Here is a 20,977-nt window from a genome sequence, read left to right on the forward strand (position 1 = left end):
GGTATTTGACCTATCTAACCTAAAAAAGTCAATGGCGACTCCCAAATATTTTTTTAAATTAAAATCATTTATTTATACACATTATTTTTCTCGTTAAGTAAAATTTCGTACCCGGACAAAATCGGGTTAGACACACTCCACCATGGAAGCAGCTGGAGGTGGAGTGCTACGGGATAGCAGGGGTCTTGGGTGCTGGGGTTCAGCCGGAAAATTGGGAATTGCTCTGTCCTGCACGCCGAGTTATGGGCGCTCTTCGATGGTCTGCAAATCGCCTGGAATTACGGAGCTCGTCATGTCGAGGTTGAGCTGAACAATGCTGAAGCTATCGAAATCCTATTCTCCCCCATTCAACGGCATGATTCGACCCTTATTCGAAGGATTCGTGCTCTTATTCAACGGAACTGGCAAATCAACGTGAAGAAGCCAATAAGGTTGCTGACTTTCTGGCTCATTATGGTCACTCCATGCCTTTGGTTCGGGTGCTCTTACAACATCCCCCAGCGAGTGTTGGACGTCTCTTACAGTGCGATATAAAGCACGGAAATCCTCCGGTGGCTGGTGTTTAGCCCTCCCTTTTCTGCTTGTTACCAAAAAAAAAAGACGAATAAAAAATCAAAGTACTTAGAATTAGGTCTGGGATCAACTTAATGCTATTATTCAGAACAGTTTTGTCATCGAATTTATGCAGTATGCCTACAAAATTCATTCTTGTTAAGGACAGACCAGAGTTACGTTGGGATGTGAACCAATTTTTTACAGTTAAATTGGCTGGTGCTACTCTCTCTCTACCAACACAAATGAGGTCATTGATGTGTGAAAAAGTGAATGGAATCTACACGTGCCCAACTGACGATTCAACGAATCATTCGTGAAATGTTCGATAAGAAGTTTATTTATGTTTTTTTATTTATTAAGCTAATAAATATGAACAAAATTTTTTGTTTCTTTAATTAATTAACGAACACGAACAGATAGTTAGTTCGTTTATTTACGTTCGTGAACATTCGATAATATGTTCGTTCATTTATGTTCTTTTATATTCGTTTATGTGTGCTCGTTTATATTTAACTCAATTTCTCTAAACTCATTTAAAATATTAAAACTCAATAAATATTAATTTGATACCCATAAATATTTTAAAATTCAATTATTATTTTTATTTTTTGCTCCTTTTTTGTTTAAAGAAAAATCTAAATTCTCAAAGCTGTTTTACTCAAAGGTTTGGGTTTCTTAATTTATGAATTCTTTTTATCCTTTTCCCCTTTTTATTTTAGATTTTTTATCTATATTTCTTTGTAATATCTGCTTTTGTTTTATAAATAAATTGGTTTTTATATTTTATTGTTTCTTTTTACTTTATGAGTTTTGCCGTAAATATTTTATTAATTTTTATTGTATTTGTCGTATGTTGTAGAAATACAGTTTTCTTTCCTGAATAGATCCACCAACTGCAATTTTCTGTACTATTTTAGCACTTAATGGCATCAAAATAATAACAAAGAATTCACCAGGTACAATTTTCCATTGGTATTTGTCATGAAAATATGTTGCTGCTTGTATTTTTGAAAGCAGATGATGGATCTTGTGGCTATACAATATTCTCACGTAAAAAATTAAAATTTTTGCTTTGAACTGCAAAATTGTTCCTTTTTTGAGATGAAGTGAGGAATGAGTGCTCTACTTTTGAAGTGGAAAGCATTTTGGAAGTTAAAAGTAATTGTTTTGAAACAGCATTCCACAGCCCAAGGGAAGTTTTTGTTACACCATTGGGCGACGCTCGGCCGACTGCAAACCAATCCTACACTACTTTCAAGTGTTATTTTCAAGTGTTATCGAGTTTGGTTTATGAGAAAATTCCGATAAATTAATAATATTTTTTTGAAGGTAAAACAATGATATATTCATTTCTCGGAAGCATCATCAACAACGTCGTACCAAATACAACCTGAACAAATACAGTTGTGACTATTATAAATAAAATGTAGCAATGATCGATTTAATGATAGCTTGCTAAGAAAAATCATAAATAATTGAGGCAACGACGTATATAAACGGATCACTTCAACGGCCCCGAGCACTAAACATGGAGAAGAAAAACTTGAAGACGCTATAAAACGTACAAATGAAGAAGATATCTCCCCTTAATGACAATATTATACGACATAGAGTTGGATCGTCATGGGCAAACGAATAAAGAAATCAGACATCGAGAAATCAACCAACCATAAAAGCATAAAGAAACACAAACCTAGAAAAACCAATAAAAGAAACTTGCATCGGAAGTCCAAAAATACTCGTAGTCATGATACCCTTTATTAGAAAAAAATGCTAAGAAAAAAATATGATTATTAAAATATGTTAAACTATAATTAAAAACTAATAAAACTATATAAGAATTAATAGAAAAGAGGAACAACACGAAATGAAGATGGCCGTGCAAGGCCACCACCACTGCCTGAGAGAGAAACTTATAAAACCGAAGGCCAAAAAATTAAGGGTAAACTACACGGGAGATCACTAAACTATGATCGTTAATCGATCTTGTCACCGAACTATTTTTATCTCAATTCGAGCACCAAATTTTTTAATTGATTCAATCAGACCACTCTCTGTTAAAAAAAAGGGACTTGCTGACATGTCCATTAATAAAACTGCATAATTATATATTTGATCCTTAATATTGGAATAATTATACATTTGGTTCTTAATATTTACATATTCTATCAATTTAGTCACTATTATAATTCAATTAAATAAATTTAACTATCCAATTAAAACATAACACATGTCAATACATGATTGGAAGGTTTTAATTATAAATATTAAATTATTAATTTAATGATTTTTTATCCAATCAGGTGGTGACATGTGTCAACACCTGATTGAAATGGAAAATAGATAAACAAAGATGCAATTAGGTAGGATCAATCCTACGTCCAAGGGGGTGAAGGGTAATAAGACGCCCAAACCATTGGGCCAAATCTCTCTAATGGTTTTAATTTACAACAATTTTATTTAACTTCTAAAAGTTCGTTAATGATAAAAACAATGAAACAAATTATTTGTTTAAATAAATTTCGGTTTGATTAATTGTTAAAGAAAAAAATTCGGTTAATAATTTTAAAATAAATTTTGGATCGATTAACGGTTAAGGAAAAAATAATTTATTTTATTTGGATAAGAATTTTTAAATAAATTTCGATTCGATTAACGGTCAAATAATTTCGGTTCAATTAATGGTTAAAGAAAAATATTGGTTGATTTAGTTCGGTAAATAATTTTCAAATAAATTTTGGTTCGATTAACGGTCAAATAATTTCGGTTCGATTAATGGTTAAAGAAAAACAATCGATTGATTTGGTTCGGTTAATAATTTTAAAATAAATTTTGGTTCGATTAACGGTTAAAGAAAAATAATTTATTTTATTCGGTTAATTCGGTTAATAATTTTCAAATAAATTTGGGTTCGATTAAAGGTCAAATAATTTCGGTTCGATTAATGGTTAAAGAAAAAAATCGGTTAATTTGGTTCGGTTAATAATTTTCAAATAAATTTTGGTTCAATTAACGGTCAAATAATTTTGGTTCGATTAATGGTTAAAGAAAAAAATTCGGTTAGTTTGGTTCGTTAATAATTTTCAAATAAATTTCGATTCGATTAACGGTTAAAAAAAATTAATTTATTTAAACAAATAATTTGTTTCATTGGTTTTTTCATTAACAAACTTTTAGAAGTCAAATACAAATTGTTGTAAGTTATAACCATTGGGGAGCTTTGATCTAGTGGTTTGGGCGCCTTGTTACCCATCACCCCCTTGGAGGCAGGTTCGATCCTCCCCAATTGCATCAAATTAGAAAATGACACGTGTCATCACATGATTGAATAAAAAATCATTAAATTAATAATTTAAAATACATAAATAAAATCTCCCAATCATGTGTTGACACGTGTCATGTTCTAATTGAATAGTTAAATTTATTTAATTGAATTAAAATAGTGACTAAATTGATAGAATATGTAAATATTAAGGACCAAATATATAATTATGCCAGTTTTATTAACGGACACGTCAACAATTCTGTTTTTTTAACGGAAAGTGGTCTGATTGAATCAATTAAAAAGTTTGGTGGTCGAATTGAGATAAAAAATAATTCGATAGCAAGATCGATTCATGACCATAGTTTGGTGGTCTCCCATGTAGTTTACCCAAAAAATAATTGCTAAGAAAATAACTGCTGCAGAGAAAAAAATATCTGCCGTGATAGAGAGTTGTTGTTTTTTTTAAATGAGAAATTAATAATTAAATCACGTGTTATAACTAGGGGTGTTTAGATCCAATCCGATCTAAAAAAACAACCGAAAATCGATTCAAAAAATTGATAACCGAAAAAAACCGAAACCGATTTAGTGTGTTTGATTTTTTTTTAAAAAACCGATCGGTTTGGTTTAGTTTCGGTTTGGAAATCTGGAACCGATCCAAACCGAATCGAACTGATGAAATAGATTATTGAATTTGCAAGCTTGAACAAACCCATCAAAAGCCCCACAAAATCTCACAAAACCCATATACATATACAGATATAGATTCAACTTTCCTCGACACGCACGTAACAATTTTACTCCAGATTCTAGTCATTGATGCCAATGAAAAAAATGATGCAATAAATGATAATAGCAAAGAAGGATAGTATAGTCTTTTGGTATTTCTTCAGTTCTAAGATAGAGAGAAAATTGTCGGTCAAAACTTAAAAAATGTGCCGTTTTACTTTTATGGGTGACTTACTGACGAGAAACTAATTCATTTTTTGATTTGTTAAAATATATATTCTCTTTGTAAGCTTCACAAGCTTGTATTTGTTAAAATATATATCCTCTTTGTTTTTGTTATATATATACTATTTTTTTTAAAAAAATCTAGAATTATTTTGAAAAATTAGAATTCAAAAATCGCACAAATCTAAACCGAATCAAGCCGCACTTAATTAGATCGGATCAATTTTTTTTAGAAGCATCCAAATCGATCCAAAGCACAAACATTTATACTTTCGGATCGGATAAATTTTTAACCAAAAACCGATCCAAACTGACTGCTAACACCCCCTTGTTATGACATTTTTTTTTATTGAAGTTAACTATTAGATATAAAATAATAATAAAATGAAATGTTAAGTTCTTACTTTGACAAAAAGAAACGTGTTAATTAATTAAAATAATAAAACTTTAACCAAAAAAACGTAGGTAACTAAAGTAATAAAATTTATAATTTACATACTTATTTATCGATTAAATTAAAAAATAATATTCCTTCAGTCTTATTAAACTGTTCTTTACTGATTTTTTAAATGTCAAAATTTTTAAACTTTAATCATGATTATTTTAAATATTTAAAAAATTAAATTTTATAAAATATATATATAGAGAGAGAAAAATCACTTAATTGAATATTTCTAAAATATATTCTTTCATATTTTTATCAATAATAAATTTTAAATAATAGTTATTAAAAGTTTAAAAAATGATTAAAAAAGTCTGTATCTCTTTGGTAGATTCTCAGTTTCTTACCTACTTTTCTCTTGGGTTGTTTAATTTTTTTATTAGTTGGGTTAATCATTGATAACAGACACTTTGTAGACGTAATTACTTGAACTTAGAATATGGAGTAAGAATAACACTTGCTCGTATCGTTCACTCAATAAATTTTAAAATCATTTTATGGATTTTTTATTCAAATATATTCGGGTCTCACTTGTCTTTGCATATTATTGTAAAGTTCCAACTTCTTCTTCTACCTCTTTTCTTGCACTTGGCAAATGAATACTATTATCTTTGTTTGATTCTTATTTAAAATATCAAAGGTGTGTTTAATTCACATAAAAATTTATTATCAATGGTAATAAATTTTACTGTAAGTTTATGTCTACATTTGATTTGTCCTCATTCCTATGAGTGATAAAAGAATATTAAAAAAAACACTTTTTAATTAAGATTTTAATCAATTTATGTTATTTTAGATAAAATTACCTTCGAAATAACGAGTCTTCTTCATAATAGTATATTTGTTGAATATAATTTTTAATTAGGTAACTAATTATTATACATATTTAAATCGTTGTTTAATATTTAATATGTTTTATTAATGCCATCATCGACAATCAATTCAAGGTTGATGCTGTCACCGACAAGATAAAAAAATATAAACAAATAAGAGTGATATAGAGAAAAAAAATTGATAAATTTAATTTTTTTGTCCACCTAGTTTTTGTGGGTGAATCTCCTAGTAACTTTTTTTTTTTTGCATACACAAAGACTTGAACTAGAGACTTTGCTTAAGCAATATCAAGCTGCTTACCACTTGAATATCGGCACAAATTTAATTATTAAATCTATAATTTATAATTTTATTTGAAATATCTATAAAAGCATAAAAAACTAAAAACATCCTAATGTAGTTGGTATCTATCAATTTTTGTGGAAGTTGTGACTTTGAAGCCCAAAGTTAGACTCATCATTCATTTGTGCTGACGTACTCCAGTTTGATTGCTGGTCCTTTAGAGCCCGATGATTCTAAGCCTACTTCTCATATTGTTACATCCAATTTAGCCTTGAAGCTTGCTTACCACTTTAGAATACAACCAAATAGAGTAGATCTTAAAATTCATTCGAAATTATTATATTAAAATAATTTAAATGACCTCTCGATTCATTTTCAATAAATAATATGATAGAATTATATAACATTTAGTTTTCTTAATAATATGTGAGATGATTATAAGATCATATTTGTTTAGAATCTCTTAGTAATTGACAACACATACATATACCGTAAATATATCTGTTTAAACATTAATCTTTAGAAATAATAATATTAATTTTTGCCATTAGTATCACTCAACAGATTTTTTTTGTTCAAGTTAAGGTGATTACAAAGTAATAAATGTTCTAAATACTCTCAATCATTTGACAATGACGTTCAATCACCCTGCTACAATCGCTAGTGTTCGAACCTATGACATCTAAGAACAACAACGATTCCTTTAACTATGAAATTGAGAGTAGAATGAATAGCCTTACATCCAATTCCATATGAGGCATACCTTAAGGTACTATAAAACAGGCCAATAACAATAGATAAGTGGACCACTAACATGTCAGTGGAAATTTTTCATTTTTCTAAATGAAGTTAATTTTGCTGCTCATAATATATATATCATGTGATTTAGACATATCTTTTGTGAGTAATTGACAAATGCAAGAGTAGGTCACCCAACTTATTGGGTTGAGCATTGAGGGTCCCTTTCATCTACCTATCCAAACATTAAGTTTGTTCACATCTCAATAGGGAATCTTATTTCAACATTCAAACAACCCATCAAAACTTGAACCTTGTCATTTTACAAACCCCTTTTTATATTTATTCTCTCGAAGAAATATCTTCCTATGGACGAAAATAATAAATAAAAAAACCCTTCAAATTGATAAATATGCACTTGAGTTCAACATATTGGAATGATGAGAAGTGAGACCCGATTTAAAACCATAAAATTCTAAATTTAGAAGCGTGGACTGACAGGACTCAAGAATTAGGACAGCCTTAAGAAAGTTTCCCGTCAAACAGGCTTTGTTCGGTAGAAATCTTCTAGAAAGAAAGAAAGAAAGAAAGAAAGAAAAAATTGAAGGAATGTATTTATATATTTTAATTGTGCCCATTGTTTCTACTAAACAAATTTTTTTAACAACTGGAAGCAGTGACCAAAACACTGGACAAGATAATGTTGATTAGACTCCATTAATCAACTTAGATTAGCTTTGTCCCCACCCGTATAATTGTATACGTTGTGCCTTATGATTGAGATTCATAAGATATATATATATATATATACATGGTAGATTTTGTTTAATGTTTCCACTGTGTTAATCATAGGACAGACGACCACTGCACAGTTGTTGGCTTCGTTTCTGCCAGAGAGGCATTGGACTCAAACCCGACCGTTTTATACTCGGTTAGTCTGATTATTTAAAAAAAAATAGATTTAAACAGGTGGTTGGGTAGGGTCAAAATCGAGTTTAGTGGGAAAATATCTTACATTTTCCGATTCGAAAAATTATAATTTTACCTTACATATTTAAAGATAATTTTAACAATACATCTTTTTATATTTTTTTCAATTAAATCTCTATTTTTATTGAATAAAAGTAATATATTTTTAATAAATATATTATTTCGAGTCGGGTTATGTCGAGTCGAATTCAAATTTTATCTTAAAAAGACAGGTCAAGTTCAAATCGGGTGAAAGCTATATATTTTTCAGACCAGATTTTGATCGGGTGAAAATATAGAATTTTTAGATTAGATCGAGTAGATCAAAAATCTGAACCGATAGACCCATGCCGATCCCTATTTCTGCCTGTGGTTTTGCTTTCCCGAAAGCAATAATATTATAAGTATGAATTTGGTAAGAAATTTTTTTTCTAAAAGTGATTTTTACACACAAAAAAAAAATAAAATAAAAAAAAGGATTCCCACCTTCAGCGCCGCTTACTCTAATTCTCTCTCTTTTTCACGTTATTCACCTCCTCTTTTTCGTCTTTATTTTGTTGATGTTTTTCTTTATTTTTTATATTATATATATATATATATATATTTCACAAATTCTATCATTAATTTTTTTTCTTTAGATATATTTTTATCTTTTTATAAGTAGTTAAGTTGTTTTTTTTTAATTTTTTTAAAATTAGATTTGACGTTGCATTAACCGATCAATATGACATTTATTTATTACTTTGTTGGTTTTCCTGTTTTAGACTCACAAATTTGATTTAGATACACAATTTGTGTTCGAATGTGATTTTCTCATGATACTCTACTTTGGTTTTCAAACGTTTGTGGTATTTCAATGGTTTGATCTCATGTTATGATTCTCTTATCAATACAATCAGATCTATTCATATCTATATTTTGTTCAAATTTTTTTGGATGAAATTTTAAGTTTTTTTTTCTCTTTGTATGGTTTTAGTGACTTTTTTTGTGTCAATTGATTATAGAAAATATCTTAATTATATATAGCTTTTAATCGTTCTTTACCAAAAAAATTACATTTATAATTATAAACCTTCATTATAATTTTGAATATTTTTTTCTACTCAATAAAATTTATAATTATTTTAATCGTTCTTCATGTTGTGGGTGGGATTGCTTTGTATTGAACAGTTCAAGGACTTATGGAAGAATTTGCCCATCTTTCTTCCTCTTTTATCTATTTTATTATTCTTTCAGTTTCAGATCTCAAAGCTCAACCAAAAGATTTAACATGTAAGAAATATTTCATCCCAATTATGTTATAATAAGAATCACCTTCTCCGAACTACAAGACGAGCTCAATATTTTCACGGATGATGGTTAGAAGTTATTGGAGGATTTGAGGGGTTTTTAGTGTTATTATCTTCATCTTGTTTGTACATTTTAAACGTGTTTTCTTTTTGTAAACCAAAAAAAAACGTGTTTTCTTTTTGTAAACCAAAAAAAAACGTGTTTTCTATTTGTAACTCATCCTTATTTCTTTCGTAAACCATACCTTCGTTGATGGTCTATCGTACGTGTCGAAATTTTTAGAGACCAATATTATTTAGACTGTTATAGTCACTTGACATGATCACTCATTGAACGTTCATTGTCAAATGATATTTCGTACGTCGAAAATTTTAAAGGTAACGGGTTCGAGCACGAGCGGCTAAAATAAGGTAATAGAACATTTATTATCAAATGGTAAAGAGTACTGAGAACAAATACTACTTTGTAATCACTTTAGATTCATAAAAAAACATTCATATTTATTAGCTTTGTCTACTTCGGATAATCATCGTGACCTTAAGTTTAACATCACCTCTAAGAGTCACTATATAAACCACCATGCATAGTTAGAGAATAGATCTTGAATTCTTTTTCTCTATGTAGATATATCTCCACACAATATATCATCTTCTTCGATTACCTAGAGCAATCAGTACTGTGGCTCTTTGCTGAAATTAGAAGGGGTAAAAATACTCTTATTTTAGAGCATTAATCGTTTGTTAACTAACGGTTTTCATCTACGGAGGAGTTTTTTTGTCCTAAAATGAAAAATTGGAGGCTAAAATGCTATAAAAATAGAATATGAGGGAAAATAATCAATTTGCTAGATATTAAGAGAGCTAATTTTGGTATTATATTAATTTTTTATTATATTTATATGGACACACCTAATAATTTTTTTTTGTATCCACCACTGCATGTACGTCACCATGTATGGCCGGAGAAGGGATCAACTCTCTTTTTTCCTTAGATCTATATCCGCATAATTTATCATCTTCTTTAAATCATTAGAACAATCAATCGCGACCCTCCGCTTATATTAAAAAAAACCATCAACCAGGATGATAGTTTTTCATCTATAAATTTATTTATTTTTAAAAACCATCGATACCCACGTCATTGTAATGAATATATTGTACTTTCAATTCAATAGCCTTATATAGTGGAGGAAGATATGGGATCAAAACGGTTGATTTGCAAAGGTACACAAATCTATACAAGCTCGTATCAAAATAAGCACGAATCAATTTATCTTAGTAGTTTAAGAAATTATTATTGTTTTTAGAGGTCACGAGTTCAAGCACTAGAGACTACAATAGGGTGATTGAACGTTCATTGTCAAATAATTGAGAATATTTAGAACATATACTACTTTATAATTACCTTAATTTAATAAAAAAAAAAAGATCAAAATGAGAAGCATAGTGAAAGGATAGAAAAGGAAAGATTTAATAAAATATAGAAATGAAAAATTAAAAATAAACATTGTTTTAGACTTTTGGTATTACAAGACAAAAGGTACCATTGGTAAATTTGTCAGAACTATAATTGGACACGTGTTTGGTTATGCTTAAAGACCTTTTTTTTCCCTGTTTCTTTCCAAAACCAGCATCTATTAATTAAAATAAAAATCGTTAATTCTTTATTTGGCATTACAAACTAAAATTCAGACCTTCATTTAAGAAAAGCAGATGTTATAGCAGAGTACTTAGGGAATTAAGGATTTTTTTGGATAAACTTCTTGAGCAGTTATTTAATTATGGGTGAGGTTCTAATTTAACTATTGATCTATGAATTTTAACAATTAGATCATTTAGCTATTTAAATAATATTAATAAAATCAATTGTCGATGAAAATAATTACGTGATAGTTTTAAACCGAAGTTTTAATTACTTACACATTTGGTATTAATTACTTACACATTCTAACAATTAGAGCTCTTCATCTGATTGAAGGAAAAATTGTGAAACCGAAGTTTTAAACAAGGGGTTCAAACCGAGACGCACGGGAAGAGAATTAAGAGCTCTAACCATTGAGCCAAATCTATCATTTAAATGAATTATTAAATAAACTAGACTTAAGAGGAATTTTTTCTAATAAGATGATGATATGTGTTATCATCAAATTGGATGATTTAAAACTAATTTGATAACATGTGTAGGTAATGAAGATCGAACGTGTACCTATACAAATTTACTTAACTACCATCTTAATATTTTCATATAGACAAGGGACTTGATTGATATCATTTGAAAAACTAGAAGACATTATTGATAAAATTAATAGATTAATGATCAAATTAGAACTTCCCAATAATCAAGTGACTATTCAAGTAGTTTACTTTCTTTTTATTCCTTAAAGAGAAAGCAAAAGAATAGATAAAAGGGGAAATTTTGTTTTTGGAATTTGTTTCTTTTTACATTTAAGTTCTGTTTATTTGTTGTAATTAGTTTTTTGAAAAATATTTTTTTTATTTTTCAGTGTTTAGTTGACGGAAAATAGATAGTAAATGTATTGAATTTTCTTTGTATTTTTTGAAAAATAACTTACAATTTAATATTCCGTAAGTTAATTTACGAACTTTTCACTTCAAAGTATAAACACTCAAAATGTTATTATTTTATATATTTAATATTAATATATTATTTTCGTATCATTTGAATAAAAATATTAATTATTGAATTATATTTATTAATAATTTTAATAAAATAATATTATATAATTTTATTATTATACTTATATTATTATAATATATAATATTATGCTTTTATTTTAATAATATATAATAAATCATTAATTAAATTAATTTTATTTATTAATATCATAAAAAATAATATTATAGACAACATCATTTAAACACTGTAAAATGATTTTTAAAAATAATTATTTAATAATATGAAATAAATTATTTAAATATTTTAAAAATAATATAATTATTTTATTAATAAATAATATTATTTATTGTATTTAATGTTTATAATAATTTTTTTTAAAAAATTACTAACCATTAAAATATATATTAAATAACATCATCTAAACATTGTAAAATAATTTTTAAAAAATAAAATTTAAAATTTATTTTCTGAAAACTATTTTCCTCCAAAGAGACTGCTAAATGTTATCCGTTTACTTTCCACTTTCTCACAAATTTATTTAGTTTGCTGGTGTGTTTTGTCATTTTCTTTGGTTGCACTTAAGGTAAATTTCTCCCCAGCTTCTTTTCTGAAATAGATATTTATTTTTAATTGTATTTTACATTATTATATAAATAAATTATTTCATATGTTATTGATTACTCATCTTCCTTCACCTATTTCTTGCCTCTCTGCAACTCACTTTCTTTCTTCATTGTAAGAATTTCCCGTTTCGTATTTTTTACACTTGTTTATTGCCAATATAACCTTTTTTTTCACTTTTCTTTGACCAAAGCTTCCATTTTTAAGTTCTGGGTATCACTGGTTTTCTTGTTAAATTCGTACGAGACTTATCGAATTAGTTAAAACATTTGGTTTTTTTTTCTTGATCTCTGAATTGAGATGATCATATCCTTTAGCTCCACTTGTTGTGTCCTATCATGACCCCTTTTTTGGGCTTAGTTTGATGAATCTTGAGTTGTATTATTGAGTTTTACTTTTTAGTCATAGATTCTGTAAACTTTTTGGCATGATCTAAATTTTTGATCAATTTTAATTCAATGTTGTGAGCTGCAAAAATTGATGGCTTTATTGCTGAACTGAGGACTGAGTTGGCCGATTACATTGCTGAGTTATCAGAGGCAGCAGTGAAGGAGAGAGGCGTTTTTGCTATTGCATTGTCTGGTGGTTCTCTCATTGACTTAATGGGGTATCAATGCATTCATTTTCCATCTTTGGGTCTTTTTTTTCACTTGTGATTTTCGTGTTCTTCCTTTAAAGTTGTGTTCTTTTTTGGGGCAGAAAACTCTGTGAAGCCCCTTATGATAAGACTGTAGACTGGGCTAAATGGTATATATTTTGGGCGGATGAACGTGTTGTGGCAAAAACCCATTCTGATAGCAATTACAAGCTCGCAAAGGATGGTCTTCTTTCAAAGGTTAGCAACTCATTTCATCCTCTGTTTGATCCCTTTCTTTATCGAGTATCCAGTGAGTCTAGTCGAGCACTGCTTAGCTCGTGATATACTCGCTCGATAAGCACCCCTAAATTCTTTAGTTCATGCATAAAGTACAGATTAGTTCTTCTACTGTTCTTTGATTTGACTGATCCACACTTCTAGAAGATCGTGTTAACTGGTAGTATTAGTTTACATTTGATATGCATTCATCTGATTATTCATCTATGGATTCCTTGTTTTCAGTGATACCTTGTTTGCTGTTTGAATTCATTTGATCTGGTATCGAATTCGACATGAATGTATCGAGTATTTTTATGTTGTTTTTCGATTGGTTTAGATGTTTGGTTTCATTCAGCTCAAGTTCTTAATCCAGCAGTGCTTTCATCAATGGATAGATTGGAATGAAAAATTATGCCTTAATGTATACGTTCTTATGGCAAATGACTTGGATCTTTAGGTGCCGATCGTTCCCAGCCATGTTCATTCTATCAATGATTCAGTTTCAGCAGAGGAAGCCGCCGACGACTACATGTTTGTTGTCCGGCAGTTGGTGAAAACACGAATGGTTAGCGTTTCCGACATCAGTGACTGCCCCAAGTTCGACCTTATCCTTCTTGGCATGGGACCTGACGGTCACATTGCCTCGCTATTCCCTAATCATTCGGCACTTGACGAGACCGACGAATGGGTAACTTTCATCATCGATTCTCCCAAACCTCCACCCGAGAGGATAACGTTCACTCTGCCTGTCATCAACTCGGCATCAAATGTGGCAATGGTCGTGACTGGTGAGAGCAAAGCCGAGGCTGTGCATTTGGCAATTGATAATATCGGACACGACCGCCCATTGCTGCCTGCACGGTTAGTCCAACCAACAAAAGGGAAGTTGGTATGGTTTTTGGACAAGCTAGCTGCATCGGAACTGGACGGTCTTCAATTTTCGGAGTAGGGTCACAAACTCTATGTTTGTATGTAGTAGGAGGGTTTCACAACCTGTTGATTGTCCGTCCTCGATCCGTTCCCGTTTCTTCATCATTTATACTCTGGTTTTTCGTCTTCTCGTTTGTATTTGAGGTGGGAAGTTTGGAATCCATTTTGTAAGGAAAGGGAAAAATAATAAAAGTTGGGGTCTTAATGCAAAAGATTATTGCTGGTTCAGGTTCAATTCTCCTGACATGGAAGATCAAAACGTGTCCATCTCCATTTTTGCATGAATCGAATTTTCATCCATCTGTTCGAGAATGTTTTGAGTCGAGTTGAATTCAACTTTGATTATTTCGAAGTTGGGGTATATGTTCAGTTGAAGATCTTCAGTTACATATTTGTAGTACAACAAACAGTTCAAAACAGCACCATTATTGTACTGCATCTAAAAAATAGTGTCGTAACCGGTTTTCGTCCGGGCACGAAATATTATACTTGGCAGGGAAATTGATGTGAATAAATAATTTTGAAAATAATTTGTGAGTCGCCATCGGCCTTTTGGATCAGGTAGGTCGAATACCTAAAAATTATTTTCTTTAAAAGAGTTTTAAGAAAACATCAATTAAAAAAATGAACTGATCTGCGTTTTATAACCAAAAATTCGTTCTTTTTAATAATAAAAAGGGATTCGTGGTCGGTTACGTTTAGGGAAGGATTAACACCCCTACAACGCCCAAAATTGGTACTTTTTAATTATAAATTGTCTCTATTATTAAAATTTAAAAATTCAAAAATATATTTAATTTATAATCCTATTATTTCAAAATTATATAAAAAATATTTATTTATTTAAAAATATCAGAAAAGAACTTTTAGGTGCCTTAAGACAGCTCTTTTCTTTGATATTGATAAATATTAATTTAAATAATATTGTTTAATTTTTAATTTTAAAATATCAGAATAGGACATCCAGTTGTATTAAGACTGTCCTTTTCTTCGATATTAAAAATAAATATTTAAAAATTACTATTTATTATATATATATTTATGAATACATGAAAATATTTAAAAATATAAACAAATAAAATAAAAATACCACTAAAACAATATATTTTAAAAAACAGTAAAATAAATGAAAACATATAAAATAAATGACTAAATTACAGTAAAAATAAAACTAAAAATCTAATTAATAATTAATCAAAATTATAGGGATTAAACATGCTATTTCTTTATTTTATTTATTTAGTGACTAAAATAAAATTATCTAAAATTCGGATATTAGAATAAAATAAATTAAAAATATAAACTAAGGATTAAAATATTATTTATTAAAATTAAGGGATTAAATCTGTTATTTATCCTAAATATATTATTTTAATATAGAGGACTAAAATAAAAGAAATTAAAATTAAAGACCTGAATTAAAAGTATTATAAAATCGATTTAGTGACTAGAATGTAAAAATTACAAATTCAGAGGACGGCGGACGGGGTTTAACTATTATCTAATTACGCGCGTAGTCCTTCCCGAAACGACGTCGTTCGGGAAGGCCTATATAAGGTCCAAAACCGGCTGGCCCGAAGGGCCAGCCTTCATTTCATTTTTTTCTTTCTCTCTCAAGCCGAGAGAGCTCTGACCTCTCTCTAGATTCCCTCATCGGAGGGAAGCCGGTCACCGGACGGCAACCGTCTGCCGCCGTGACCATCATCGCCGGCCACTGCATCCGGTGGCCGGAAAATTTTATTTTTACACCATTAGATAGATCGGGACGTCCTAAGGACGTTTCCGGTGTTCTTTTTCCTTAAAAAGCTCCTAATCGGAGCGAATCTAAAAAAAAAGTACCTTCGGTGTTTCGAAGGTTCCGGTGAGATCCGGTGGTCGGGGCTTCCTCGGTAAGTTTCTTTTCTTCATTTTTCTTTCTTTTCTGTTTCTTTGCTGCTGAGATCGTTGGTAGTATTTTGTATATATATATATATTTTGGTTTTGTCTCTCTGGGATCTGTTCTCTGTCTTCTTCTTTTTTTTCTTTTTTTTTTCAGGTTCGGGTGGTGGCTTTTATAGCCACCACCGGTGTGGCCATCGGACCGGTCCAAAGAGGGGATTTCGGTGAGTCACTGGACTACCAGTGGTGACTCACCCCGTAGCCATGGCGTGGACGGCTGGCGTTGGAGCTTCTGGAGCCTTCGGTTGGGACGTGGCAGCGGCGGAGGCGGCGAGAGCAGCAGCGGCGGCCGCGTGGCCCTAAGGTATCATACCCTAGGGTTTCCATCTGGAGCCATCTGGACCGTTGGATCTTTCCAGATCCAACGGTCAGTCTGAGGCGGCTGGCTAGAGGCGACTGGCATGGGATTAGGGTTAGGAAACCCTAACTGAAACCCTAAATGTTTTGGGTTTCAGTTTGGTTTGGGTTTTGAGCCGGTTGATTGGGCTTTGTAATTTAATATTATTTATTTAATATATATTTAATAATAATAATAATAATGATAATAATAATAATAATAATAATAATAATAATAATAATGATAATAATAATAAAAATAATAATTATAATATGGGTAAAAAATTAGTATCTTCAGCTGCCCCTCTTTGCTCATTCTTGTGTTAACAAGAATAGGGCAAAGATGAAAAGATAATAAATTTTTTTATCCATTTGGCTTCACTTGATCATAATGGAGATATTGAATAAATTCTTCTCTTTCTTCAGATGAGTTCTTCTCATTATGAACTTTCTGCTGGGGATGATGCTGACCTCTTTCTTTCTATGATAGAGTCATTCAAAAGGTTTAATAAGCTTTTGATGAGTTCTTCTCATTATGAATTTTCTCCAGAAAGACTGATGATAATCTATCTCCTTCTGTGATAGAATTATTGAACAAGTTCTTCTTATTATGAACTTCTTCTTCCTTCTTCAGATGACGAGTTCTTCTCATTATGAACTCTACCTGGCAATGTTGATCCATCAAATGATGAATTCAAACAAAAAGTTGAACAAGTTCTTTTCATTATGAACTTCTTCTTCCTTCTTCAGATGACGAGTTCTTCTCATTATGAACTCTTCCTGGCAATGTTGATCCATCAAATGATGAATTCAAACAAAAAGTTGAACAGGTTCTTCTCATTATGAACTTCTTCTTCCTTCTTCAGATGAGTTCTTCTCATTATGAACTTTCTCTGGAAAAAATAATCCATCAAGTGATGAATTCAGACAAAAGGTTGAACAAATTCTTCTCATTATGAACTTCTTCTTCCTTCTTCAGATGAGTTCTTCTCATTATGAACTTTCTCTGGAAATGATGATCCATCAAATGATAGATTTGAATCTTTGCTAAAATCTTTGAAATTCCTGTTAAAAATTCAACATAGATGAAAATGAATGAAAAATGCACTTATTTTTGTAAACACCTAAAATATGATGCATGGATGTTAAGTTATTTGATTTCAGATTGGTGAATTGAGTATTTCTTCAATTGTAAAAACCCAATAGATCTTTCTCTATCATCTTTGACAAATGTAGATATAATGTCATAAAATCTCTTGAGAATAAAACTCAATAGTATAGGTTCTTGAAAAGCTTGCATTCAGGCAACATGTTGATTCTGATAACAATTCATCTGATTATGAAGTGACCTTTCAAGATGATTTCACAGATATCGATAGTTCTTCTAATACCGAGAAATCTTGAATTTTGATTCTGATGAGGAGAATAAACTGTTATACTTGACAAAAATGGGATTCTCAGAGGCTGAAACTTCAAATAGCCCTGGGCTATGATTTTTGGGAAAGGAATAAGCAAAAGAAGCTTGAAAAGAAACTTCTTAATGAAGACGATCATGCAGTTCATCTTTTAATTCCAATGATTGGTTTTGTAGTTCCTACCAAACCAGATCAGATAACTCAAAGAACACCTCCAGAAGATGCTATTGAGTCTCCTTATTTCTCCTATGAGCAAATTCATCTTCCAAGTTCAATGATTGGTTCTGCCAAACCAGATCAGATAACTCAAAGAACACTTCCAGAAAATGCTATTGGCAAATTCATCTTCTAAATTCAATGATTGGTTCTGCCAAATCAGATCAGATAACTCAAAGAACACTTCCAGAAAATGCTATTGGCAAATTCATCTTCTAAATTCAATGATTGGTTCTGCCAAATCAGATCAGATAACTCAAAGAACACTTCCAGAAGATGCTATTGGCAAATTCATCTTCTAAATTCAATGATTGGTTCTGCCAAATCAGATCAGATAACTCAAAGAACACTTCCAGAAAATGCTATTGGAAAATTCATCTTCTAAATTCAATGATTGGTTCTGCCAAATCAGATCAGATAACTCAAAGAACACTTCCAGAAGATGCTATTGGCAAATTCATCTTCCAAATTCAATGATTGGTTCTGAGATATCACAATGCTTATTCGATGTAGAGCCAGAATTTGTAGATTCGAAGCATTTCCATGCTATTACACTGAAAAGGGCTATATTCATAATTCTGCCAATTAATAACAGATTTTCTCTTATTCTGCTTCCTCCATGTGCTGATGCTTTTCCATTGACAAAGAAATGATGTCTTTCATGTGATCCAAGAACCAAGTTGAACTGTTTATAAACATGTACAGGAAGTGTCAAATTGACAGAAAGGATCTGTAAGGTTCTTGAAGCTTATGACAATGAGCCATCTTCAAGTGTCCAGAAGTATGTTCTTGATGAGTGCTGAAAATAGAATCTAGTATGGGTTAGAAGGAATAAAGTTGCTCCACTTGAACCTGATGAGGTGGAAATACTTCTAGTTTTCCTTAAAAACCATACACAAGGATCTGTATAGAGACATGTTTCCCAGTGATATCAATGTCTTGTTTCTTTTTGCTGGAATCAATGCTACAAAGGTCGCCTTCTACTGTCTTAGTATATCTTTGAAAACAGATGTGCAAGAACTGAATGGTGATTGGTTGGAGCAATTGATGAGTAGATTTGGCGGATTCGACCTTGTTGTCGGTAGGATCCCGTGTAATAATCTTGATGTTCATGGCTTTAAGATGGTGATGATTTGCTTACTTTATATTCCATGTATTTAAAAGTATTATCATAAAGTGATATTTAGAAATCTTTAAATTATTTCAAAATTATGTTAATTCATATAAAAGAATAAATTGAATTTCCAAAAATAAATTGAATCTCAAATAAATTGAACTTGAAATAGATAGAATTGTATTCAAAGTTATGGCAAGCATAAGAATGATAAAAATTCAAATGTCTCAACAAATTATAAGCATAAGTATTTCTAAATTAATCAAGTTGACACAATTTAGAGTAATGATGTAAACTTTTGTCTGGAAGATCTCAAACGTTGTCGAAATGCTTGTAGATGTGAAATTTCTTCCAAACTGTCAAAATCCTAAGAGAGTTCAATTGCCAGATGCCTAATATCAACCTGCATTTGAGCCGCCTTTTCAGGTTTTCAACTCAAATCCTTCCTTTGGTTACAAGATGCCCTTTGCGGGTTTTCACCTTGACCCCCCTTTTTTTTTTCTCTTTTTTTTTCTTTTTTTTTTCTTTCTTCTTTTTTTTCTTTTTTTTTTCAAGCATAATATTTCTTGACAGAATCCGAATTTATTGGATTTCTCAGAATTTTTCCATCCATTTCTGCCAAGATCAATGCTCCTCCGGAAAAAGCCTTTTTCACAACGTATGACCCTTCCCAATTAGGCATCCATTTCCTACGGAAATCTTTATGTATAGGCAAGATCTTTTTTAATACTAGATCACCCTCTTGGAACTCTCTTGGATGTACTTTTTTGTCATGAGACTTCATCATCCGTTTTTGATACATCTGTCCATGGCAAATAGCTTTCAATCTTTTCTCCTCAATAAGGTTCAATTGATCAAATCTAGCTTGGATCCATTCAGATTCATCTAATTTTATTTCTCTCAATATTCGAAGCGATGGAATCTCAACTTCAATTGGTAAGACTGCTTCCATCCCGTAGACTAAAGAAAAAGGCGTTGCCCCAGTAGATGTTCGAACAGTAGTTCGGTATGCATATAAAGCAAAAGGTAACTTCTCGTGCCAGTCTTTGTAAGTTTCAGTAGTCTTTGTAATGATTCTCTTGATGTTCTTATTTGCTGCTTCAACTGCCCCATTCATCTTTGGACGATATGCCACTGAGTTTGCATGTTTGATCTTAAACTGTGCACAAAGTTCGGTCATCAATTTGTTGTTCAGGTTCAGAGCATTGTCTGTAATGATCCTCTCTGGTAGGCCATATCGGCAAACTATCTCTTTCTTTATGAATTTGCAGACTGTGGATCTCTTAATATTGGTATATGAAGTAGCTTCAACCCATTTGGTAAAATAATCAATTGCCACAAGGATGAAACAATGTCCATTCGATGCTTTCGGTGTGATTGCTCCAATGACATCTATTCCCCACATAGAAAATGGCCAGGGTGCTGTCATTACATGTAAAGGAGATGGGGGTACATGAATCTTGTCTGCATATATTTGGCATTTATGAAATTTCCTTGCATAATCAATGCAATCTGTGTACATAGTAGCCCAATAGTATCCATATCTCATTATTTTTCTGGCCATAGAAAGACCATTTGCATGTGT

At 30.8% G+C, this 20,977-nt stretch overlaps 1 protein-coding gene across 1 annotated transcript; it reads left to right on the plus strand.

The window, feature by feature from the left end:
* Positions 1 to 142: 142 nt before the first annotated feature.
* LOC120125023 (probable 6-phosphogluconolactonase 1) lies at positions 143 to 14,675 on the plus strand. The gene is made up of 6 exons (XM_039143540.1): positions 143 to 259; positions 378 to 558; positions 13,056 to 13,194; positions 13,287 to 13,422; positions 13,901 to 14,388; positions 14,603 to 14,675. Exons 1-6 carry the CDS (start codon positions 143 to 145, stop codon positions 14,655 to 14,657), a joined length of 1,116 nt encoding a protein of 371 aa, XP_038999471.1. The 3' UTR covers positions 14,658 to 14,675.
* The last annotated feature ends 6,302 nt before the right edge of the window (positions 14,676 to 20,977 follow it).

Source organism: Hibiscus syriacus, unplaced genomic scaffold (assembly GCF_006381635.1).
Source record: "Hibiscus syriacus cultivar Baekdansim isolate YM2019G1 unplaced genomic scaffold, ASM638163v2 tig00110429_pilon, whole genome shotgun sequence".
In the NCBI taxonomy this organism is placed as follows: Eukaryota; Viridiplantae; Streptophyta; class Magnoliopsida; order Malvales; family Malvaceae; genus Hibiscus; species Hibiscus syriacus.

Coding starts and splice junctions, on each gene's coding strand:
- LOC120125023 (XM_039143540.1), top strand. CDS start 143: ATGGAAGCAGCTGGAGGTGGAGTGCTACGGGATAGCAGGGGTCTTGGG. Junction 559..13,055: donor CGGAAATCCTCCGGTGGCTG/GTGTTTAGCCCT, acceptor CAATGTTGTGAG/CTGCAAAAATTGATGGCTTT. Junction 13,423..13,900: donor AGGATGGTCTTCTTTCAAAG/GTTAGCAACTCA, acceptor TTGGATCTTTAG/GTGCCGATCGTTCCCAGCCA.